This window comes from Abrus precatorius, unplaced genomic scaffold, assembly GCF_003935025.1.
Source record: "Abrus precatorius isolate BTA unplaced genomic scaffold, Abrus_2018 Scaffold6, whole genome shotgun sequence".
NCBI classification, from domain to species: Eukaryota; Viridiplantae; Streptophyta; class Magnoliopsida; order Fabales; family Fabaceae; genus Abrus; species Abrus precatorius.
Genome location: NW_020874406.1, coordinates 17,075,726 through 17,103,461, shown reverse-complemented (window position 1 = coordinate 17,103,461; position 27,736 = coordinate 17,075,726). Strand labels below are relative to the sequence as shown.

Below are 27,736 nucleotides of genomic sequence, written 5' to 3'. Positions count from 1 at the left end.
ACAAATTTGGATTTGCCAAAATCCAGATTTCATATCAAATTTTGAAAAGATCTTGGCAGAATTAAGTCTGTTAAGAAGATCCTTTTTATTGGGGATAGGATGCCTAATCCACTGAAGGGCTTGATTAAGGGGTTTGTAATTGATGATAAGTCTGGGAGTACCTCTCTCAATCTCTGCTGGTTTATTAACATAGAAGGTAGAACACGACCAGGGACTCTTACTTTTCCTAATAAGGTTTTTGTCTAAGAGATCTTTGATCTCTTTCTGACAATAATGAAGGAGTTCTTCATTCATTTGGATGGGTCTGGCCTTAGTGGGAATCTGGCTATCTTTAAAGCCTAATTCATAAGGAAGACTGACAATATATTTTTTCCTATTCCAGAAGGCGCTGGGTAGGTCAGAACATATGGAAGTTTGTATGTTTTCTAAAAGCAATTGGATTTTCTTCTGAAGTGAAGGATTTTGTAATTGTTTTTCAATGTTGGCAAAAGAAACTTCTTCTTTTAGAAAATTAATTTGATTGATTTTGTTTTGAATAGAATTAATATTTTTTGTAAATGGTTTGTTAGAAAATTTGAAAATTATCTGTTTTCCTAAATGACGAGTAGAAATACCATCTTTAGAAATTTGCAGAGGGAAAAGAGCTTTTATAAAAGGTGTTCCCAGAATAACTTTATTTTTTAAATTTTTTACTAGAAGAAAGTTTGTTTCAATCTTAAGTCCTTGGTTTTCAATCACAGCTTTAAAAAGCTTGTAATTAATTTTTAGCTTCGAGCCACTAGCAGTGCTGAGTTTTTCAGAAGTTTTTTCAAAATACTTTGTAGGAACTAATCCTTCTAAAATACAATTTGAATCAGCACCTGTATCAAAGAGGGCCAAGGTATCAAGAACAAAATCATCAATAACGATTCTGATATTAATATAAAATTTTTGTATTTTGACCTTGTTGATCAAACACATAAAGGTTTCTTCTGGATTATCAGAATCAACCTTCACAGAATCATTATCTTCAGGAAGTTCTACTTTCTCAATGTCAGAATCATCATCTAACTGAGAAAGAATAACTTGATGAATTTGTTGTTGATCTTTGATTTCTCTGATCTCTTTCTTGAGATTGTTTATCTCAATTTGGAGATCTTGAATAGTAGTTGGTTTAATACTAGAATTCTTTTCTAATCTTTTGAAAATATTTGTAATGTCAAATTTATTTGAAGTAAAATATTCTTTAGGTTTAGGTTTATTTTCTAAAACCTCTTTAAATTTATTTAAAAATTCTTTTCTATCTTGAGGATCCGAAATGGAGCTTATTGCTTCAAAAAGAAGATCTTGTTCTTTTGTTAAAACATTGATTTTTGGAGTATCATCACTGTCAGAAGAGGAAACTTAGTCGTCATTTTGGATTTGGTTGACATCTTCCTCAGATTCTTTAACAGAATCTTCATCAGAGGTGTCAGCCAGGAGATTGTTAATCTGGTCTTCTAAAGAAGGCTCCAAATTAAGACTACTAATTTTCTTTTTTAACCTGCAGTATTTGCTAATATGGTCAGGTTTACCACAATTGTAACAGGTTACGCCTGTTCTAGGTTTTTTGGGAAAATTGGTAGGGATGACATTATCCCCTTGTTTCTTAGGATTGGGTTTTCTATTGTACCTGCGTTTGTAGGGCTTTTTATAAGGTTCTACAGCCTCTTTCTTAGGGGCATGTTTCTTCTTTTTAGGAGAGCAGGATGGAAGACCAAACTGTTCGCAGAATGAACCTAATTCTTTCCTACTCAAAGCTTTTTCTTTAGCAAGTTGTTTTTGGAGTTTATCCTTCTGGCATGCTTTAATACCGCTATGGATAATGATAGCAGTAAGCTGACCATAATCATAATTATCATAATTGATTTCTCCAGTAGGAGAACGACTTCGGAGTTTACTTCTAATAAGATCTCCGAATGCTTTGGGAAGCCCATCAAGATATTTTTCTTTCCAATAGGCTTGGTTACAATCTTCCCTAGTAAGGACCCTAGACATAAAGGTATCTTTATACCACTTGAAATGTTCTAAGGAATCACATTTGAGGTTAGATAGTAACTCACCTGATCTCTCCCTCCAAAGAGAAGGATCACCTAGGAAATGTTGGGATATAGTGTATAATAATGTATACACAGCATCAGGGAGACGCTCATTGTCACTAACAATGGTTTTCCCTTTATCATCAATTTTAACTGCAGAGAGGATGTTATCTCTATCAGCTTCAGTGAGATAATTATCCCACCAACCTTTGAGTTGGCCAGTAAAACCGGCAACGAGAATATAGACAATGGTGTCTTCAGGCATATTTTGATTAGTAAAATAGCCCATAGCGACAACCGACATATTTTGAAGTTTGGCAATGATATTATATTCAAATAATCCATCGATATTCCAAATATAAATATCATTAGAATTAAAACTTTGAATAAAATCTTGTTTTTCTTCTAAAATAAGATCAGGAGCAGTAGCTCTATTATAATAAAGCTTGTAGAAATTTTTCCAATTATTGATAGCTAAGACAGAATCTGTTTCAGAACAATGTTCTGAATCAGCCTTGGAAATGACATTGACAGTTTTGGCAAGAGACCTGGGTTTAGAAATTTAAATATATATATATATATATATATATATATATATATAATTTGTTATAATACAACAAATTTTAAATATGTTTAAATTAAAATTACTAAAATGAATGATAGAGAATAAAGTTGAAGATTAACATGACATTTTAAATTTTTTATGGACTAAAATGCTAGACTTAAATTCTCTCGAGGACTAAAATCTCATTTTAGTCCTAAAATTAAATTAGAGAAACTGAAATTAAATTTAATTTATTTCCTTTCTGTATTCTAGTGATTCAATGACATATATAATAATCATTTTTATTGATATTGATGCAAAATACAAAAATCATATATTCAAATCCCTTGAAAATATACTGCTAGGATAATTTCTTAAAGATTAATTCATCAAACAATTAATAAATTATTCAACATTAAAATCAAAATTAAAGACAATCAAAAGCTAAAAATATATTCCTAAAATAACAAGTTATCGAATAATTTTAACCAAATATGGATTTGGGCTATACTTTAAAAATATAACTCAATTCTTAGGATCGAGAAACTATTAGTTAAATAAATTCAAGTAATAAACATAGATTAAAATTGTCAAATCAATAGAAATGCAAAAGAACACACACACACACACGAATCACACATCAAATTTAAAGATTTACATTCAACCCTATAGGAGTTTTAACTGCTCATTGCATTCATAACATCAAGAAAAGAAGTAAATCTCTCTAAAATGTGAAAAAAAATTCTTAGAAGCTTGGGAACTGCCTTAAATATGAGTCTGGCAAAAGTTATTCTTGCTACAGCGAGAAATACTCTCTCGCTGTAGCAAGAATTAAGTGTCAAAAATATAATATTCTATTTACTTCTTGCTGCAATAAAAATTGTCTCACTACGGTGAGAAGAGCACATAATTTCCTTTCTTCTTAAGTGATCTCGCTGTAACAAGAGACAAACAAAATCAATTCTTGCTTCCATACTTATGCTTTAACTTGTTTCTTTCAAATTTCTTCAACTTGGATTTTTCTCCTTTGATTTAACCTACAAAATATATCAAAAAGAGATCAAAACATTTTTATTTTCATTCTTCTTCCTATATAAACAAGTAAATGCAATGATTCAAGTTTAGGGAGATTTAAATAAAAAATTCAAACACTTAAACTTAAAGTGTTCAAAATATTACCTAAAACTACTCAATCTAGACATTTATCAATTGCATAACTGAAAATTAAGTTACGGATATTTTCACTAAAGTATTATCAAGACTAAATTTTAAACAGTTATGCGTGATGCTAAATACAGAAATTTACATTAAGGAGGAGTATTAAAAAATTATACAAATTTTTAGAATAATCTAAAAAAATTATTTATATCTTCTAATTATAAAATAATTTTAAAAATAAAGATATTTATAAATAGGCATACTATCATATTAGAAGTAAGCAGATTACGAATTCTCTGTCTCAACTCAAATTTCTTAAACTATTATTTTTAACTATTTTAACTGAAATATTTTAAGAATCTTGCTCATCCATTGTAACAAAAACCATTAAGGTGAAAGCGGTCGTCCCTATTGAATTAAGTGTTTCAACGACAAGAACGGCAGAGCAAAGGGAACGTACACTAGTATTGGAAGGGTTGGACAAAGAGCGGGAGAAAGCCAACCACGAGCCACTGAGAAACCACCAACGCCTAAAGGATGACTTCCCTTTGTCTCATATTAGATTGCATGGCGAACACGACCGTCGCCTACCAGAGGATGTCATTCATGGATGGTTTCAATGGGTACAACCAAATGCACAGGGCAACTGAAGACGTTGAGAAAACCGTGTTTCAAAGTTCGGTAGGCAACTTCCACTATGTGGTTATGCCCTTCAAATTAAAGAACACATGAGCCAATTACTAGAGGGCCATGGCTGCCATCTTCCACGACATGATGCACGACTTCGTGGAAGATTACGTGGATGACCTCGTAGTAAAGTCCAAGGAAAAGACATAACATTGGGAGCACCTCAGGGTCGTGTTCCAGCAGTGCAAGCAATACCAACTGAAGATGAACTTGCTAAAATGTGTCTTCACGGTGGACTCGAGTAGCTTCCTTGGTTTTAAAGTACACCAAAGGGGAATACCTGCAGCAACTGACAAGGTCAAGGCCATCCAAGAGATGCAACATTTGAAAAGGATCAAAGATGTTCAAAGGATGATAGGAAAGCTAAGGTATATATGGTGATTTATACAGCCGCTTCTGAACCGTTAGAACCACTTCGGGAGCTCACCAAAGGAAAAAAAGGCTTTGCTTGAAAAGACAACACTAAGTGGCATTTGGAAGAATCAAAGTGGTTTTGATTGCCCTGTCAGTCATGTCACCATCATAGGCGGGAACCCCCTTGTGAGTGTATATCGTTGTGACTGGTTTAGTGATCGGCAAATTTGTCCTCATGAGATTGAAGAGCAAGAAAATCCTGTAGCATACTTTGGGAAAACCTTAAAAGATACAAAGAAAAGATACTCTGTTCAAGAGCGTTATTTTCTTGAGCTAGTTCATGCGGCACAAAAGTATAGACATTATTTTTAAGTGTTCCCAGTGTAAGTGGTAACCAACATCACAGGGGTCAAATACCTTTTCTCTAGCCTTATGATCGCAATAAGGATGAGTAAGTGGGCGCTACTCTTACCCGAGTATGATATCATTGTTGTGAGATTGATCGCTCTGAGGAATCAAGCATGGGCAGATGTAATGTCTGTATGTGCGCCTAATGCGCAGGGAGACGAGAGAAGTGCACAAAAGAGACAGAATGCAAAGTGAACGAGTGTGTGAAGAAAAAAGGTTGGACGTTATTGTTTGATGGCTCACCGGCACAACCAAAGGGAGGGGCCAACATGGTACTAAAAAACGAGAGGGAAGAAGCAATGTGTTACACTTTCAAGTTTAGGTTCCCTTGCGCTAACAGTGAGACTGAGTATGAGGCGTTGATATTAGGGATGAGAATGGCCAAGGAGTTAAGGATGCAAAGGCTGAAAATAAAGGTAGATTTCAAGCTCATCTTAAAGCAGCTAGAAAGAGTTTATGGGGTAAGAGAATTCCCTTTGGCACTATATAGAGAAAAGGCATGCAAGCTCGTGAATCAATTTGAAGAGGTGTAGTTGGAACATATTGCGTTATGGGGTAAGAGAATTCCCTTTGGCACTATATAGAGAAAAGGCATGCAAGCTCATGAATCAATTTGAAGAGGTGTAGTTGGAACATATTGCGCGTACAATGAACCGGTAAGCATATGCGTTGGCTACACTAGGAAGCAAGAAGAGCGTAGAGCAAGAATGGAATGGACAAGCAACTTACACAAAGAAGGACAACAATGGCAAAACTAGCTCGAATGAGAAAGCCAAAAGTGAAGGTACATATTGAAAAACGCCTCTTTAGCTAGCCTTAGAAGGCAAACTCTTGGCCAGGGAAGCGAAGGGGTTTGTCTGCTTCAAGGATAGGTTGTACAAAAAAGAAAGAAGAGACCTCTTGATGATGTGCGTTTCAAAGGAGGAAAGAGAGAAAAAGGCGAGGCAAATGCATGCAGCAACGCGAGGGGAAAAATGGGCGAGCCTATGTAGGAGATTACAGTGATATAGTGTCTTTTGGCCCGAGATGAAGATGCACTGTGATAGGATGGAAGCATTGTGTTTCTCATGTCAAGACTAAAAAGAAAAAATCCAAGAGTTTGCAATAGTGGATGGCGATTGAAGGCTCCTCCTCATAGAATTCATTAAGGCAGGAGGGTGTTGCCAACAGAGAAGAAGGAGGCGAGCCTAGAGCAAAGGCGCGCAAGGAGATGTTTTCGTAAACATAGAGAGTTATACAAGACGAACTTCACAAGAGAAGTGCTTAGATGTGTAGCCCCGCAAGAAACAGAGGAAGTGTTTAGAGAAGTACATGAAGGAGTGTGTGGAAGACATCAAGGTGGAAAAAGTTTGTAGCTAGAACTACTCAAACAATGCTACTACTGGCCGATAATGAAGGCAAATTCACTAGGAAGTGAGGCCTGCCAAAAGCATGGTGACATCGCCCTCACAATAATGACATTGCCCTACCCTTTTCACACATGGGCAATGGATTTTTGTAAGTCCAATTAGCCTTCCATCAAGCGGGAAAAGATGGATCCTAGCAACCACCGAGCACCATACTAAATGGGTAGAGGCGATAGCAATGAAAGAAGCAAAGCGAGAAGTAACAGTAACATTCCTGAAGGAGTACATCATTTGTTGCTTTGGCATGTCCCGAAAGAGTCGTGTTCGATAATGGCACACACTTCATGAACAAAAGGGTGAGCGACGTAATGGAAGCATACAAATTAAGCATAGGAGGTCCATGTCATACTATCTATAATCAAATGGACAAATTGAATCTACCAACAAGACACTCATTCGTATACTGACCCAAATGATACGGGACGCAATGACAAACTGGATAAGTACCTTCCCCTAGCCCTGTGGGCGTACTATACTACAAAGCATGGCAGCACAAAGGCGACGTTTTCCCTTGTCTATGGGATGAATATTTTGTTGTAGATTTTGCAACATACTTGCATATTTTGTTCCTTTGGCGTGGAAAGGGCTTGGCTGTTACGAGCTGTCAATGTAGCAGGTAGCTGGCACTAATAGCTTAGTCACAATATATATGTGAATTTTGGTATATGCCTTATGATATACACGTATTTCCTTTAAAAGATCATGGTTGGGTAACATGTCTAATATGATTGAAAATGTTCATGCATGCATCATATTCTTCCTTTATGTCTCACTGTGAGGTTACAGAGAAACATAACAAGAAATAGCAACACAACTGATGTGATGAAATAAACTAAGCTCGCAAATAAAGTGCACAAAGTAGTGACTACATGATATAATCATTATCAAGAATGTGTGATAAGTTAACTACATGACCATAACAACAAGCAGTAATTACTAACACGACTAACCTTATACATAAACACGGCACGTATTAGGTGAAGTGCAGAACTAGGCACTTATCCAGAAGCACATCAGATCAAAGACTACTTCTCAAACACAATGCGTTTGTATTTGGTAAAAGAAGTTGAAAGAAAGTCAAACGAAATAAAGATCCCCATAAGATTAGTTCCATGCAAGACGTTCAAAGTAAATTTAGAGTCATCCGAATGAGAAAACTAATAAACTAGATAACAAGGTAAGCAAAGTTCAAATGAGGAAAGGTTTGTGCAGCGCAGCCTGAGTGGCCACCACCTGGTCGAGCCGAGCAGCAAGCTCACGTAAGTCCTTTTCCACATTGGCCAATTGTGATTGAGTCGCGTCCAGCTGAGAAGCCAAGGTCGAAACCTCAATGGATGCTTGCTGCACTTTTTCTGATAATTTATCCTTCAAAGCGGTAAGGTGAGCAATCTCGTCTTCTGAATGCAAAGGCTGAGTAAGCTGTGAATATAGTGAGTCAAGCCACGAGCACTTGAACCCGAAGGTCTTGAAGGTGTCTAAGTAATCCACCAACTTGTCCCTAAAATCGCCCAACCACTCAAGGATGGAACGACTCTGCAAGGCTCGAAGGAAAATGACAAATTGGGTGTAAGCCACCTGACGAAAGAGAAAGGGGGATGATGAAGGGAGTGGTGAAAAGTCAGAATGACGGGCAGCAAAGGTCTCCAACAGCTGCGTGTCCTCCGCCGGCAAGTTGAAAATCGAGAATGAGGTTATGGTCACAGAACCAGGAGAAGCAGAAAGTCGTAGAAGTGACGCACCAGTAGCAACGTCAGACATAAAAGCAAATTGTGCTTTGGCAAGCGGCGTCGCAGCTTGAGGCTCACCTGGGATAATAAAGAAAAAGAAAAAAGAAACAAGGAACACAAAGTACGTGAGCAAGTGAAAGAATCAAGGAGAAGAATAAAGTAGAGAAAGCATTCACGTTACCAGAAGTGTTCTTCTCTACAGGGGAAGAAACCATCACTCCTTGTCGACGCAAGGTTGAACCAGACGGGGGAGATGAGCAGAGGGTAGGTGAGATGATGCCCTCTGCCGTTTGGCCCTCGACCAGAGGGCAATTGTCTTCCTCCACATCAGGGCTACTCTTGTCCCTCTCGATGTCATAGGCACTTTCATGCTCATCAGTGCTTGGGGTGTCACTATTGCTCTCGGAAGCTTGCTTTCCCACCAATGAATAAGAAGAATAAGCATTAAGAATGGCAGCCTCCTTTACCGTTAAGTCTACCAAAGTAGGGGACCCTGGAGCAATGGATTTGAAAGAAGTGTGCAACTGAGCAGAAGAGCGCACAGAAGTGGTCAAAGGCTGCTTACCTGAAGAAGTACCCCTTTTTGGAGGAGTATCAGAAAGAGAACCTTGGTGACCAGAATTGCTTAACATGCGCGAAGCCCTAACGGAAGTGTTTTGCTCATCGGCAGAAAGTGCCCCAAAAGTGTGCGTACTCCTCTTGACGAGTTTAAATTGAGAAACGCCAGATGAAGAGTGAGATCGCGCCAGCAGCATTTCACCAGAAGTGTTCATACTATGGTTTGTTACAGCATTTTTACCAAGTTTGCGTTTTCTAACATTTGAAGCAAAACTAGATAACTGTCTATCCAAACCTTTGAAAACTTCTTCCTGCTTTTCAACAATATTTGGATGGAGTTTTTTGAATGATTCGTCAGGAAGCTCTCTAAACTTCCAGTTAGGAATTGATTGTCCAGTAGATTTATTTATATCAAACCTTTCCAAGCCAAATATGTTTAAGAAATTTCTCACATAATTTCCAAGTTCACCCCGAACATTCACATCAGAAAGCTGAACTTTTAAATTCTTGCTAAACAATAGTAGGGTATAATCTCTGGCCAAAGTTTCCACACCACCCTGAGGATATAGCAATGCACTTTTTGCAGTCCAGAGTCCACGCACCAATATTGCATGCTGCTGCAGGAATCCCAGAAGTTGATCCTCAGAGTATTCAGGAGCAAAGTGCTTAATAGCAATAAAACGATGAAGTGGACGACCCTATCATAAAGAACTTCGTTACAGATGTTACAAAAAATAACACAGAAACAGGATTCAAAATAGAACATTGCAACATTATTTGGTGGATGTTGTTATATTACCCAGTCCATTGGTGATCATAATTGATTATATATATTCAATTATCAACAATTAACCAATGCCAATATCGGTTCAATAATAAGTCTCATATTAAAAACATTGGTTGTGACTTGCGAGTGTACCACCAAAATAAGCAGTTTCCTTTTCCTTGTTTATTTCTCTCTTTTTCAATATTGCCACAACATGAGAGTTATACTTTAACAGAGAACGAGAGATGCAGATGAAAACAAGAAACCCTTTAATAATTAATTTAAAAAGAAAAATAATATCCACCAAAAAGTTATGTTAAATATATATACAACAATGACATACTAACTATAAACCCATTCGCATCCTTGAAAATACAAAAACAGTTTTTGTATAAAAAATGAAATACTGGAGTGTTTGACATCTTAGGACTTGGGCACATGTCTGGGTATTATGCGTGTACAAGAACGAACATGTCTCATTAACTCATCCTATCCCGATGTTAACCTTGACAGATTTGAGTTTTCAAAACTAGACCCAATTTATGAAGTAATTTATTAGTAATAAGCCTTCAAGACTCAATAGATTACATTTTGCACATATTGATATTATTCATTTTAAAATATATACTATAAATTATAAAATAAACTTTAATTGTAGTTTTATACTTCATTAGTTCATTGCTTTAGCTATACATATTATTAAAATTTATATATTTTGTTTATAAGTTAGGTTAACCCAGTCCTATCCCAATATTGTCAGATCTTGATTGAGTCGACTACAGATTAGGAAAAATGTCTCTATGAAAATTTCAGGTAGGAACATAGATAAACTAGTCTCAATCCATCCTATATACACCCCTATCAAGTAGTTTGCTGAGAAATATGTCCACTAATAGCTTGACAGTTAACACACACACATAATAGCAGAAGTGAATTAAGAATTGAGAATATATGCTAAAAAAATTAATGCAATCAACTATACACAAGCATAGAAAGCAAGATGCAAATGTTGGATCTAAATGCCCCTTTCTCATCAACAAAACAGAAATCAAAATCAAACTAAGGATGTTACAAACCTCAATAAGCAGTTTCTTGAGTCGTTCTTCCACAGGCAAAGATAGAAGATACCTGAAATTACATCCACAAGCCAATATCAATGGTAAAAACCAACAAACAAAATCAATATAGCATTATAAGAAGAATAAACATTCTTGAAAAGTGGGAAGAAACAAGGACAGGAAGAATATAACCAAAAACGAAGACACAAATGGATAAATTTGCAAGTACTGAAGAGAAAGAGAGTTAGTCCAAAGCACAACAGCTAATGGCAAATTGTTAATCAGAACAAAGTGCCAAAAATTAAATAAGCTTGATATTAAAGGGAAGAAAATACCTTTTAGAAGGACCCTTGGTTAAAATGTTGCTGTTCCCTCCAGTACACAGTGCAGTAACATAGTCATACCTTAAATCAAAGATTTACCAACTTAAAATAAAAATAGCAATTTACATATCCACATAAAGGAGAGTGCGGAAGGACAATGGACATTATCTTACCCTTTCATGTTGAAGTCTATGGGAGAACCTTCTTGGACCACCATTTGCTGCAAATATCTAGAGGAGATATCACTCTTGCAGCCATAGAACTTAAAAGGAAGCCAGCCCTAAACAAGATATAGAAACAAAAAGTGAACAAAAAAAAAAAGACTGGTTAAAACAGCACAGAAGTATAAACAAAATGGAGTTAAGAAACAAAATAACCACTAAGAATTATAAGCAGAAAATGCAAATATATGGAACAAATTCATACTTTATTACAGAAGAGAAAATGTTCTTCATCCATGCATTAAAGTACTCTACAGTTCATTCCATGCAACAAGAAAGAAATTAACAAAAATACCACGTGGTAAGCATTTTCACCAAAAGTTGTAGTTTCCAATTGTTGCATTGGGAATAGCATTAATTTAATGTAAATTTTTATTCAATAACTATTTTTATATCAATGTCTTCATTGGGAATCCTGTTTTTGGTAACCTTTTCATTGAAGCTAGTGGGAGAAATACCTACGAAATCAGATGATAGAAATAAACAGTATAAATTCCTACGCCATCTAGGAATAAACAAACATTGTTATACATGTAAAGTACATTGCAGGAGTCGGGTTCAACGTATAGGGCTTCGGTCTCTGACTTCGGTTCAACGTACATTTTGACGGCATTATTGGGTTTGGGTTTCGAGTGAGTAGATGCCACTGTTTCCACCTCATCTTCGTTCTTTATGACAGTTAGTTCCTGAGGCTCCAGCTTGGAGGAGGATGGTTGGGGTTCGAATTCGAGTTCAGGTTTGGGTGCAGGTTCCGATCTCGGTTTAGGTTTGAGCTTTGATGATTTTGGCGCGAATTTAGAGACTCGAGAAGGGACCTGCCATGGCGCTTCTAAGTCGTCTAAGTCCATGACCAACTCTCTGCCGCTTGTAGTTTTGTGCCGCTCGCCCTGCTCTGCTTTGTGATGTGTATAACCATATACTTTCCTTTTCTATTTTTTAAACCGTGTTAGTTTATAGCTGATATAATTTAGGTTTAGTATGCTCTCCTCTTATTTTTTAATAAACGAATAAAATTTAAACTTTTTAAAAAATTTATTTAAGTAAATAAATTAAATTTGAGTTATTTATGAATTCTATTAAATATAATAGATTGACTTATATATATAATTTAAAAATAAAACTGTCAAAATATATTTAAATAATAAAATTATTTAATAATATAATTTTAATTATGTTATATTAAATTAATATATTATATTATAATTCTTTTTATTTATATTTATAATAAATAGAAATTATATTTTATAAAAATTAATATTTATATACAATTACATTTTTTAAATAATAAATTATAATATTTGTTATATTTAAATAAGTTAAAAAGTAGTTAAATCTTTAAATAAAAACAAGTCGCAATTAAAACTAAACAAAATAAAATTTAAAAATAAAATAATAATATTATATTAATATATTTTTATATTCTTAATTTTATTATTATTAATATTTAATTATTATATTAATATATTATGTTTAATTTTTTTATAATAAATAGAAATTTTTTAAGTATGAATTATATTTTATATGAAATTAAAACTTTATAAAAAATGATAGAAAATAAAAAAATTATATATAATATAAATAATATATAATTTTAAATAAATTATATATAATAATATATATTTTTTGTAACTTAATACATATTTTATTTTTATTAGTATAAATTTTTTGAGTAAAATACCTATAAAAAAATTTTAGATACCAGATTCACAGCACACAACAATACACTTAAATATAAATATATTAAATTTTAAATAATTATTTTTCATGAATTTAACATAGATGTAAATAGATTTTTTCTTAAAAATATAGTTATTAATATACATTCAAAATTTAATAATTAATAAATATTTACATAAAAAGTATAAATAAAAAATTAAATTATTAATTAATCTATAATTTATATAATATATATATATATATATATATATGTTTTAATATATTATATCAATAGTATTTTTTATTATATTAATGTTATAGTAGAGTTAATTTTACATATATTTATTAATTTAAAATAAAAAATTAATAAAATAAATAAAATTAAATAATTTGTAATTATTTTTTTTAATTTAATAATTATTATTATTGTTATTATATATATATATATATATATATAGTACATTGAGTTTAAATTTTTATCTTAAGTTTTATTATATATTTTTTTATTAAAATAAAAATTTAGAAATATAAGTTATTTTAATTTAAATATAAATTTTATTAATTTTTACTAATATGTTATTTTTTTGCATTCTTAAATTTTATAATTAAATTTTTTTATATATAATTTTTACAATCACTATATATTTAAATATAATAATTTTTTTAGCTGATTCAACAAATTTTATTAGTGTTATTTTTTGTTATTAAATTTATGTGTTTACTATAATTTTATTTATTAAATATAAGACATCTTTACACAAACAAAATATAATTATCATAAAAAATAATAAAATATTTAATACTTTAATTATAATTATTAACGTACATTTAAAATTTAATAATTTATAAATATTTATATAAATAAAAATTAAATTATTAGATAATTTATTAATTTATATTTTATATATAAGTATATGTTTTAATTTATTATATAAGTAATATTTTTTTATATTACATTAATGTTATAGTATAGTTAATTTTATGTGTATTTTTTACTTTAAAATAATAAATTAATAAAATAAATAAAATTAAATATTTTTTAATTATTTTATTTTTTTTCTAATTTAATATTTATTATTATTGTCATTGTAAAAGAACTTATCATTGCTACTAGAATAGGACTAAAAGGTGACCATATCTTTCATCACTATGCTTTTTACGTTGAACCTCTTTCAGAATACACTAAGTACTATTACCTCTTCACTTCTTTCTTTCCTTGGAAAACTACTTTACTTCATACCAATCTTCCTTTCTATACTTAACAAATTACATAAATTATCATGTAAAAAAATGCATCCAAAAACAAAATTACAGAAACTACCTATTTTAACTTTTATTATAACAATTTCAGGAGGTCGATTTATGTATTGATTCATATTTTCAAAATCAGACAACCTAGCTTCTAAACGATAAATTTAGTGTATATTATCGGAAATATTATTTTTTTTATTAAAAAAAAAAGCTATTTGATATCAGCAAATTGATAAAAAAAATGAATATTCATGTAAAATTAATAAAGATTCTAGATGTTTGTTAAGTAATTAATTAATAAATAATTTTTTATGGTATAAATTTGTTTAATAAATTGGAGTGACTAAGTGTATGTTTAAAAATACATTAAAATATTTATAATATTTTTTATTACAAATTATAAAATTTAATATAATTTACATTTTTAATTAAAAAACACTATTTATTTATAAATTTTGTTAACTAGTGTTTTAGAATATTATTTAAGAAATTATTAAATGATAATTTTTAGAATTATTTTAGAATGCATTGAAATTCAAGAAATGGGTGACTTTTAACATTTTCAATGAAAAAATTTCTTTTAATTCCTTGTAATGTGAAATATTACACAATTTGTTTAAATTTTTTTTTAAAACATAATTTATTATCATAAAAATGTATTATTATATTTTCAAGGAAAAGTTTCTTTACTTATGATTCCATGATGAATTTAAAACCAAATCACCCTTCTTTGGCTCGTCCATGATCACTGTAAATGCAAAAAAGGATTGCAGCTTTACTGTTTGGTAATGCTCCCAACCCTAGCAAATATGCTGAAACTGAATTATCATATGTCTAATCAAACGCGAAAGTTATTTTCATCCCTTGCTTTTGCCAATCCTAAACAACTTGCACTGCCCAGTTGAAAAGAAAAAACCATCCGATCTTGAGTTTGCCTTGAGTGTGAAGAATATACTGGTGGTACAGCTACCAAGACACAGCTGCATCATCATTACAAAGGGAGGGCCAGTTTTGAAAGTTGAAACTATCGCCACTTATAGTCACAATCGCATCTCACAAAAGAAAATGATGGAATTCCTTTTCAAATGTTTCTCCCATATGCGAGCTTCCAAAAAGGGTGGTTATATTCATTCACCGTCCAAATTTTCCACTCTTATCCATCTCTATAGTGCGGAGGGAACTAGTAATGAAGTGGTCATTGACATGCTCTCATTTTAAGGCAGCTTCTGACCTTGCCAACACAATTGCTTGTGTGGAAAAAAACTGGAAGAGGAGTGAGAAGAAAAATAATTGTAGCAGAGTTGATTCATGTAAACCCCATGCCTCTTTATTGAAACATATGTTTTCAATGAAAAGTATACTAATTAATGTTATTTTTAAAATAAATAAGTCCTAAGATTCTCAGCTATATTAAAAAAAATTTCTCTCATTTTGGTATAGTAATAATGAATACAAGAGACTTAATTATATTTTTTTTCTTCTAAATTTTATGTTTGTTTAATTTTAATTTTATAATTTTTAATTGTGTGACTTTAAGTTTTTTTTATTTTAATTTTAAGTAAATACTCAATTTAATCCCTAAAATATATAATGTTGTTTAAATCAATTTTTAAAATTTTAATCCTTAAAATTAATAATCATCAATTACATTAGTTCTTGTTATTAATAAGAGACGTTAAAATTAAATCATAAGGTGATAATATGTCACATTAAGTAACACATGACAATTATTCTATATACAAAATCATGTTATTTTGTAATCTTTCAAAAATAGTTCATTTTTGTTCATAATTTTTAAAAATTTCAAGTAATAAGGTCCATTCTTGATATTTTGATTTATCATTCTTTTATGGTATCTTTTTCCTTCCTCTAGCCACTTGCAACGATGTTCATGTTGCAAAGTTCTTTTGTCTTGAGTTTTGTCACCTAAATAACTGAATTCAAATCTCTTGTGAATGTTTTAAGATGAGGAAGGAGGTATCGTAGGAATTGATTTTGTCAAAGTATGATAATGATTTTTCATAATCAAAAGGGACAACATTAGGTGGGGCAAAAGAGCAATGAGATCAAAGTGAGTGTAAGGTGTGGACTAGATTCGTAGAAATGTGGTATTTGAAGGTAGTTTTTGTAAATATGGTGGGGGAGGGAGAGAGGTGGTTGAGATATGAGGTTTGAGTTGATAAGAACTTGAGCTTTTTGGGAGAGTTAATATGAGATATTAGATTGAATAAAAGAGAGAGTTACGAAGAGAAATGGTGAGTGAGGCTACTTAATGTAACATATTTTAGGTTTACATTTATAGTTTTATTTTAATTAATAAACACTTTTTATATGTTTTATTTTTAGAATTTTTATCATTTTTTAGTTATTTGAATAAATTGGTCTTGTTACAAATAAACACTTTAATTTTGTATTTTCAATTATTATGATCTTTGACTACTCTTTTGGTCATAATTTTGTCTACAAATATCGTTTTTGGTTGATTCTAGTTGCATTAGATTCTACACATCCAGGGGTTCAAAATGCATATATAAATCGCTAAATTTGGAATTGTTTTCTATTTTTTATAATTTTTTAAAGTTTAGACAGATTTGCTAAATATTATTGTGAGATTGCATTTAGATCCTTGTTATTTAATAATTATATTTAGACTTTTAGATGTTATTGAGGCCCAAATTTTAGTCACTTAATTTACTCTAATCATAACCTATAAATAAACTAATAAGGTTCTAAACTAAGGAGGCAAAGTTTTTGAAATTTGGTCGAAATAAGAATCTTTATTTTTACTTTCTCTCGAATTCTCTCATTCTCTTCTCATTCTCATGTGTGTTGAGTGTTTCAATGGAAGACTAAATATCTCGTTTAATCAACGAAATTCAAACGTTGTACGTCTGATTTGAGTTCTGAGCCAAATTGCTCCGAGTTTGTTTTCTTTTTTCTAATCTAAGATTTGAGTATTATGATCGTGATTAACTTTTTTGTTGTTAGAATTTAAAGTATGATTCAATTGATATTCTAATTTGATAATTAATTTAGATTAAGTTAAATGATAATTTAATTTAATCCATGATTTAGTTCAATTAGGTTATTCGATTAAATTAATAATTGAATTAGGTAAACGTTCAAATTTGGTATCTTGTGGATTGATATTTTTTAATTCATTTTTATTCAATTTTATTTTGTTCGTAATTTAATTTGATTAATTTGTAATTTTTAAAATTCTCAAAATTTACTCGCATTATTTAAAAAAAAATTAAAATTTAATTTAACTAAAAATGTGTCTCTGTGAATCGACTTAAGTTGAGCTTTATACCATAAAATTCTTAAAAAAATTTAATTATTTTGATAGCAACTCAGTATCATCTATCACTACTACGATAGAAAGAAAGAAACATAGACACCATAAAAGAAGGAAACATCATTGCAACGATATGGAAAAAGATAAAACATGAATCTTATTACTCAAAAATGTCAAAAATTAGATGAAAATAAACTATTTTTTAAAAGATTATAATTCATTGTGTGTGCATAATAGACTATCAGGGTCACTTAACTGAATAAATTATAACTATGGTACTTAGTTTCTTAATTATAAAGACTTATATAATTGATTATGGTTAATTTAAAAGACTAAAATTTTAAGAATTAACTTAGTCAAGTTGCATTATTTTATGAACAAAATTGAGAGTTTACCCTGTAATTTTTAACAAAGATAATATAATCCTATTTTTTCTCATCTCCTCCTTAATCAAAAGCTTCATCGTTGCCAACAAAGCTTCGCCACTGCCAACAACATCTTCAAAGGTGAAGTCATCTAGACTCTAACGTAAATACTCCTTCTTATTGACCTAGATGTTCATTATTCTCTCTATGAGATTTGTGTCTTTCTATTATGGCGCAAGTAGTGACAAAATAGACTTGTAGTTCATCTCTCATGCTTTGTCTGCTATATGTGTAGTGTATATTGAAAATTTCTCAATCCAATGTGTTAGCTTCAACCATCATGATTCATAGAGTGATGATAGTCAGGAGCCCCTACAAGTTCTAATATTTATCGTCATGCACAAAACATAGATTCCACTCTCCATCACCACAAAGGCTTCGATCATGATAGTATCGAAGTAGTAAGGCACAGCAAAAGAGTTGCTAAAGAATAATAAAAGCACGTTGAAGAAGAAGAAGAAACATAAAGATAGAAGAAAGTGTATCTAAGCCAATAAAAAAAAGTCTTCATGTATTGGTTTACCTTACTTCCCCTTTAGTGGTGTCCTTAAATGTGATAAAGCTCTAGTTAAGAAAAAAAATCGTATTATTTCTATTAAAAATGGGATGTAAACTAAATAAATGAACAAAATTTCCTTTATTAAAACAAATAAGAAGACTAAAATAGAATAAACATAAAAATCTTATGCAATTAAGCCAATATAAACGTAAATTCTGAAAATTTTAGCTAAATTTATATGAGTAATAAACTGCTCAGAATTTTCTATCCAATAAATAATAAGTCTTATGCACAATTCATTGTACGTAAATAAATTTCGTTTACTTGGAAATTTCCTCATATTCAATTATGACAAAGAACAACTCCTAATAGTTGATGGCGTGCTGTCTGAAAGAAACCATTACAATTAATAGCATGTGAGACTCAAGCAAGTCTCATTCATTCTTAGTACCATTGTGTGATTGCGGTAGGAGTACCCGTATCAGATATCATTTACACACCATCGTCAATTTCCTTGTACAGTTTGAATTCTCCACCTAAACAAAATAATAGCAAAATTAAAATTGAAAGAATGACGCTGGCTTAATTCTTCTTCGTTCTACTAAAAATAGTTTCATGCCATAATTCGATTCCACCACATATGCTAAAAGGACTTTATTGGCATGATTGGATTTGGATATTTACTTCTCTGTAAACGTATCCCATCCGCTTAAATGCGTAATTGAATGTGCAAATAGCTATGTTTGGTGCTGACTCAAAAGACAGTGATTGGTCCCCTCTTGAGTGTAGTGAGAGAAGTTGAAAACCTAAAAAACAAATAAAGGGTCCCATATTTATGCCAAAAATAATGCATTGTTTGAATAAGAAAAGAAAATGCTATCCAAGTCAATGCTAACCATGATGGACAGTGCAGGGAGGAGAAAAAGAATATTGAATAACCAAAATAGAATATGTGCCGGCTTTTTGGTTCTAATCCAAAATTTCAAGATTAAGCTCTCCCTACCTCGTCCTTATCGTTAAACTTGCCTAATTTAAACTGATGAATATTCATAAATATTCGTAATCTTTTGCTTAGGTGTTAATCACAGTGCGCAAGATTAATAATGATGAATTTTACATTAAATTTGAAAGGGCGCATGTCAAGGGCATCATATAGCACCCGCTACCTGCTGTTCACTAGAACGGGGCCAAATACCATGGACTTGGGTTAATAAAATAGTTGAAAAGGACAATTAAACCGATTTGAAAGTTGTAGCACTGAATCCGAACACTTCTAATCTTGATTGAAAATATAATATTTGGAATTGTGATTAATTCGATGTACAGGTAATCTAAATTGTAAAAGTTAAAAGTTTAAGCATCGTTATTCTGTAGCGGTACATATTAATAGTTGAAGCACACGTCGTATTAAGACACTGAAATTGAAAAAACTCACCCCAAAGTTTAGAGAAGTCAAGATTGTCATAATAACTTGCTTCTGCAAAGGGAAGATGTCCCAGCTGGAAACGTGTTCATTATGGACATTTTATACGACCAATTATTTTTGTTTAATATCGTATAATACATTTTTAATATACTTGCGAGATCTGAAACTAATCATTCTTTTTAACAATGAACCGTCACTTTATTTTACAATGATATATTATTTTCTTTCGTGGTTTTTTTTGAAGGTTTTTTTTTTTTTCATAATCAAGTAAGAAAGAAATTTCATTAACTTCGTTGAGAGTAAGTTACATGTCATTTCAACATTTATCATGCCTCTAAATATACCATGAATGTGGCTTTATCATAATATTTGTGCCACTTGTTTAATTAAACCTATTTCAAGGTTTTAGAATATGTACTTTCCTATATAAATTTGTGATTTGCTGTTGATATCATCACATGAAGCTGTGAATGAAACAATTGAAACCCCTTCGCCGTGGAAGTTGCATTTACGACATAAGTAATGGACTGTTTGTTTCTCTCATTTTTTAATTTAATTTTATTAATAATTATAAAAATATTAAAAAAAAATTTATAATTATATAAGTTTATATGTTCCGAAGATATCTGGTTATTTTGTCGTCCTTCTTACGCTCTGCCATTTGGAGGGGATGGGGAGGGGCAAGCCGGCTGGCAATATAAAAAGAGGAAAAGATTAATTAAGTTAAAATAGATTTCATAATGTTCAACATTATCCAACCAAAGATTATATGAACAAAAATCATAGAACTGTTACAATTTTTCTAAAAATTTGATAAAATTTTCTCACAAGCGCCAAATAAGCTTATGACAAACTTTTACTAATAAACTTTTTTAAAAAGTCTAAAAAGTGATCGTATAACTTAAAAAATATTATTTTTAATTATATACATATAGTTGTATAATCTAGATTTATTATTACTATTATCAATTTTTAATTGCTAAATTATATAATATTATTTTTATTATTATGTGTATTAAATTTTACATTATTTAAACATTATATTTAACTGTTAATATTTTTTAAATAATTTAATAACATGACATAATTTAAAATAAAGTAATAAAATAAAGTATTTATTTATTTTATTTTTAAATGCAATTCAATATGATTTATTTATTTAATAAGAATTTCAATTGAACAATTTCATTAATAAATATTGTATTGTATAAATAGTCATTTAATGATATAATTATTTAAATTTGACACCTAATATATACACATGGTAAAAATTAAACATTTTTAAAGTTATATAATCACTTCGAAAAATTATGTATCATAAAAAAATCTCACATAACTTTTTTTAATTTTAATAATTCATGATAATATTTAATTATTTATAATTGTTCTTTTCACTTTCATGTAAAAAATTCCTTTTATTTTATGTATAACGTGAATTCCATTTTTGAATTTTGTTCATGTATGACCTAGAATCTATATCTGTTTCCCTTGTATAAAAAAATATTTTATTACTAGATACATTATCAAAATATGTATAAAATGAGATAATATTTTTTTATGAAAATCAATTATTTTTGTCAAAGGTAAATTTTAGCAATCTCATTTTATATTTATAAATAATAAATTTACAAAATCTCATATACTTTTAAAAGTAATTCATTATTTTATTTTAATATATAATATATTTTTAAAATATTAAACAATAATTATTGAATTATACTTTAAATGAAATTATTTAAATTAATATTTTATTAAATTTGATGCTCTAATATCATTAGATCGCATGGTTAAACTTGTAATGACAATAAAATTAATAAGTTATAGGTTTATTTCTTCCTTAAAAAAACAAAGAATTATATGACATAAGGAAAAGTGTGGATATAGCATTCAATTATTAGAGAATTGAGATTATGTTACATCGCATTCTCGGCTACTTGTTTGGAGGGACAAGACCGCAATAGATGAGCCTTAAACTTTGAACTTAAAGATGAAATTAATTAGTTTATTCTTACAATAAGTGGCCCTCTCGTAGTTAAACATGCAACAATGAGACAAAAATAAAATAAAATGCTATTTAGTACATTGTAGAGTAACCTACCAACGGAAACAAGGTAGCAATTCGTGATTGATTAGGTGTAAGCCTTATTCTAAGAGATACCCAAGTATTGATTCTTTGAATGGCTCGTCATCTAAACTGAATGATGCCAAACTACAATTAGTAAACAATGTCATTATGTCAACGAGTAGCGAATGGATTCATGAATATTGATTAATCATGCACAAAATAATACAATAGTGTTTGATATTGATCTAATGTGGTGGCCAGCTAGCTACCTATTGGCCACAGAAAGCTTCTCACACTGTACAGAGTGTACACAACACGCTCCCTGATCTCAAACTATCACTCCAAAGCCAAGATCAAGATGTATTAGGAGCTATGGGCAGAAACCCATGTGGTGTGTACGTTTTTACAATCAAGGAGCATTCATGGAGGCCATTTCTTTTTACCTTTTTACATTTCTAGTTCACAAGAAAGCTGTTTTGTCAATGGTTAGGGCAACGGATGAGCATGGAGCTATTAAATATATTATTAATGAAAAATAAAGAAAAATGATATTTGATTTCTATATTGACGGCACATGTAGGAGCCCAAAATTAGTAAAACATTTTTTGCTCTGATGAAGTAACAAATTAATTACTTGTGTTGTGTGCGATACAAGCTGAAGCCAGGTGGACTATAGCCATTAACAGGCAATGCTCCAATCTTCTCTCATCCCCTAAAAAACAAATTAAAATGGTAAAACGAAAAAAAGTGCAGCAATCAAAATGGTGAATAGGAGGATACCAAGGGAACGTGGCAAATCCTTAGTGGTTCAAAACATTGAAAAGTTTTCGTTTTATTACAGACTAAAAGTTATTTGACTTTTTATATGCATAATTAATAATTAAATTTTATTAAATATATTTTTAAAATTAATTTAATATACATTTAAGAATACATAGTACAAAATAATAAATTTATTCATAATATAATATAATATAAAAATTTATTATACATATCTTTTTATTATATATCTTTAATAATGTTAAAAAATCATTTTAAAAATTAACTATGTATTAATTAATTTACTTTTTTATTTCTTTGAAAAGTACGAGAACCGATATTATAATCTAAAAATAATATTGAGATTACAAATAAAAAGTATTGAATAAAAATAATTTGTTTTTGAATTTTGTCATTGAATATCATATACACTGATTCACGAATAAAGTTTTGATCAAAAGTATAATAAATTATTTTAATAATATTTTTTATCATTTTTATTTTAAATTATTCAATAAGTGATTCAACAGTTTTTTTTTATTCAACGTTCTTTCTTAAAGTAATTTTTAAAAAATGGCTGATTTATTGTATTCCCCAAAACTCTGAATGGCCTGTCGCTGTCGGCTCTCACAGAATACGTATTGAAACAAATCGCAAAACGACAAACATTGGAGTAAACACTCGTCCAACAGTGTGCTGTGTTCCGATTGCAAATGAACCATTGGATGAAGCATCGAGAGAGAAAGTTCCACTCTCTCTCTTTCGTCTTATATTGTACTAATCTCTACGACCCAGCCCAAAAAAATACTGACATCACCTTACACAATCCTCCTCATTACTACAAATTAATCAAACTTAACATTTATTAGTAGTAATTTTAATTGTCCTGCGACTTTCCCATTTATCACCTCATTTTCTGATGAAAAAAAGTTACACCTTTGGAAACTAGAGAAGGAGATCGAGGAGCTTCTGCTTCTACTTCCACCTTTTCTTTCTCACTGCGCTGCTGCCACCTACACTCATCCCATCCAAATCTCTTTGCCTCTACGACTTCTTCCCAAAAATTTAACCTTATTTATTGGATTGGATCCAAGTTCACTCGCTGGCTGGAGATTTTCAAGGCACTAACCCTATTGGGTTTAATCATTTGAGTTCTTCGATTAACGTGAATTTTGGTCAGAGACCCCATCATCAGAGCTGGTAGGTGGTTGGTAAGTGAGAAAAAGGAAGTGAAAAAAAAATTGCAGGTTGACTGGTAGATATAGCAAAGGAGAATAGAAACCCTAGAAAAAAAAACCCATAAAAGAATAGCGAGCAAAAATCAAAACTTTGTCCCCTTAGAATTGTGAGGGTAAATGCTCTAAGATTTTCCCTCTCTTATTTGGAAGAAACTATCGAGTTTTAGTTCCCATGCCTGTTGATTTGGATAATGCTTCAACAGCTTCAGGGGAAGCTAGCGTTTCTTCCTCTGGCAATCAGACAGTGCCTCCAAAATCAACCACAAAGAAGAAGCGAAACCTTCCAGGAATGCCAGGTATAAAGGAATTCATCTACCATCTTCATCATCTTCTTTCTTAAAATTTTTTATTTGATTTTCTTTTTTTTTGTGGGGGTTATTCAGATCCAGATGCAGAGGTGATTGCTCTGTCTCCTAAGACCCTAATGGCCACGAACCGATTCGTGTGTGAAATTTGCAACAAAGGGTTTCAGAGGGATCAGAATCTTCAGCTTCATCGACGGGGTCACAATCTACCATGGAAGCTGAGGCAGAGGTCAAGCAAAGAGGTGAGGAAGAGGGTGTACGTGTGTCCCGAACCAACATGTGTTCATCACGATCCTTCTAGAGCTTTGGGCGATCTCACTGGGATTAAGAAGCACTTCTGCAGAAAGCACGGCGAGAAGAAGTGGAAATGTGACAAGTGCTCCAAGAAATATGCTGTTCAATCGGATTGGAAAGCTCACTCCAAGATTTGCGGTACCAGAGAGTATAAATGCGATTGTGGGACTTTGTTTTCGAGGTTTTTCCTTTTTGGCTTTCTACTTTGTCACGCTAACACTGTTTCTATTTGGAGATTTGGGGTTTGTGAAAGTTCTTTTTTTTTTTTTTTTGAAGGAGGGATAGCTTCATCACGCATAGGGCTTTTTGTGATGCTTTAGCTGAGGAGAGTGCAAGATCTCAGACTCAGACTGCTCCAAAGGCTAGTTCAGAGTCAGATTCGAAAGTTGTTACTGGTGATTCATCACCTCCAGTGGCGGCGGCGGCGGCGGCTCCACCGCCACCGCCGGCCCCTGCAGTTTCTTCTCAGTCAAACAGTGTTGTACCCATGACGGCTGCTTTGCAGACACAAAATCCAGGTAGATAATATCCGAATCTGGAAAACGTTGAAATCTTCTGGGTGGTTTCTTTTGTCTTGTTTGATATGGTTAAACTAGACAAATAAAACTGTTGTTGTTTTTGTTGGTGGTGTTTTTCTCTCTCTGTGATCTTGAAGCTTACTAGTTTTTGTCTGATATCGTTCTTTGTTTTCATCTCTTTGTTGTGTATATTCACAACATCAGAGTTGGTGATATGAGATTCGTATAGCTAATTAAGTAATGAAATTATAAAAATAAGCCGCGAAAAAGGTGTTCTTCGGAACTGTGGGATGTAAACTAATGCAGCTGTGGACAAAGAAACTCAAAAGATTCAAAAGCTAAAAAGAGAAATAAAAGCTTTGTTTTTTGGGGTGTGAAGGAGGAGTGGATTTGAGAAAGCAAACCATTATTTGTTCTTTTCTTCTCAACTTTAACATAAAAGAAAAGGCACAAACTTTACAAGTCAATGCATCTTGAGTGGCTGCTTTTGCTCTTCACTCCTCCTTAATTATCAATAATCTAAAATAATATCATTCTTTTTTTAATCATTGTTAATTATTAATATTTCTGCTACTTTTTCCCTTGTTCTGATCTTTCAGAGTTGCCAGAAAATTCCCCACAAATCATTGAGGAACCACAGGCAAATACTGTTATGAATGGGAGCTGTAGCAGCAGTAGCACCAGCTCAACAAGCAACAGCAATGGTGGTACTAGCAGCAGCGTATTTGCAAGCCTGTTTGCTTCATCAACAGCATCTGGAACCGGAAGCCTCCAATCTCAAGCACCAGCATTCCCTGACCTAATTAGGGCCATGGGGCGACCAGATCATCCAGCAGACCTCCCAGGGCCTTCATCTACTGAGCCCATTTCCCTGTGCCTTGCCACCAATCACGGGTCATCCATTTTTGGAACGGGAGGGCAAGAGCGCCGTCAGTATGCCCCACCACCACAACCAGCCATGTCTGCCACTGCATTGCTGCAGAAAGCTGCTCAAATGGGTGCAGCTGCAACAAATGCTTCTTTGCTTCGGGGGTTAGGCATAGTATCATCTTCTGCACCAACCTCATCAGGTCAGCAAGATAGTTTGCAATGGGGTCAGCAGCCAGTGGAACCAGAAAGTGCCTCGGTTCCTGCAGGGCTTGGACTCGGGCTTCCCTGTGATGGCAGCTCTGGACTAAAGGAGTTGATGATGGGGACTCCTGCCATGTTTGGTCCAAAGCAGACAACCCTTGATTTTCTTGGATTGGGGATGGCTGCTGGGGGCCCTCCTGGGGGAGGCTTATCGGCACTCATCACCTCTATTGGTGGCAGTCTGGATGTTACTGCTGCAGCGGCTCCCTTTCGTAGTGGAGAATTCCCAGGCAAAGATATTGGGAGGAGCACTTGATATTTTGGCAGCAAGGACTTTATTTTTCAGGGCAAGAAGCTCTGGCTGTATAGAGTTATATGGTCCTTGTACAATGTGAAGTTGCAATTCAATGGGGGAGGATTAGTAAGATTTAGTATGCTCCTCTTGAGCAGTACCACAAACAATGTGCAAATGGGTCGTTTTGCATTATCTGATGCCTCTAACGTGGGAAGAGTGTATATTTATTATTGTAAAAGAAGAGGCCCATAGAGCCTTCTTTCCCAATGGCACGGGTTACATTATTATGTTTGCTCTGGACCACTGGATTTGGTGAATTAAGGTGTTGTGCAAAAGGTTGGAGTTGATGTTGGGTTGGTGTCGTAGGTTGTAGCGATAATTGTGGTGCATTTGAAGACTAACATCTTTAGATCTTTTGCTTTGGCATCTACAGTTTTGAAAATTGTCAATTCTGCTGTTGGATGATTTGGTTGGTCCGAAGCCTGTAGACATAAATCAGGAAACTTTGATGTTTTCTTCTATTGTCGGCAGTAAATGGTGGATTGAATATTTATCACAAATATGCATTGTCATTATGTTGTAAAGAATTGTATTCCATTGAGGTTCAATTTTATCTCCCATAAATCAAAGTAAAATGACACCACCTCGTCTAGACAAAGTTTATAGGTCACAGTTGTCACATATTATTAGCACCTTGTAAAGGTAGCATGAATATTATTTACTAACTTATTGACTTAACCCGCAAACTTGTATAATTGTTTAATAAATAAAAAATAAAAGGCGTCTGGAAATTTTAAAAATTAATTTTAAAAAATTATTTAACAAAAGTTAACTTTTAAAAATTAGTTATTAATATTTTTATCTTTCATTTTTTTTAAACATCTTATTCATGGCAAAATTAATTATGATTAATTTTATTGTCTTTTTGTTTTCTTCAAGCTTTATCATGTTTCATTTTTTTTTACTTGCTTTGTCATCTCTTTTATTAAAGTGTATTCTATATTAAAAAATAGTATATAATATTTTATATTTGAAACATATATAAAAAAATTATTTTTATATAATTAATTAATTGATAATATAAATAAAAAATATATACTTTTAAATTTAAATTATAAATTTAATCTTTATATGTAACATTTATTTATAAAATACTTCGTGTACTTAAAATTACATTTTAATACTTATATACAAACACAAGTGTTATGTCATATTTTATTCTCTATCATCGCGTTAACAAATCTGGCAGCTGATTAGTTTAGTCTAAATGAAATTTCGCTTAAGCAAATTTTATTCGTATATACATTGGCTTAAGCAAATTTTAGCTTTATGCGTTATTGAAATGGAAGACGTGGAAGACTGAATATTA

General features: G+C 31.8%; 1 protein-coding gene across 1 annotated transcript; it reads left to right on the top strand.

Moving 5' to 3' along the window:
- The first annotated feature begins 23,366 nt into the window (after positions 1-23,366).
- Positions 23,367-27,099, top strand: LOC113868695 (zinc finger protein GAI-ASSOCIATED FACTOR 1-like). The gene is made up of 4 exons (XM_027504519.1): positions 23,367-24,180; positions 24,268-24,664; positions 24,760-25,001; positions 25,601-27,099. Exons 1-4 carry the CDS (start codon positions 24,057-24,059, stop codon positions 26,386-26,388), a joined length of 1,551 nt encoding a protein of 516 aa, XP_027360320.1. The 5' UTR covers positions 23,367-24,056; the 3' UTR covers positions 26,389-27,099.
- Positions 27,100-27,736: the final 637 nt, after the last annotated feature.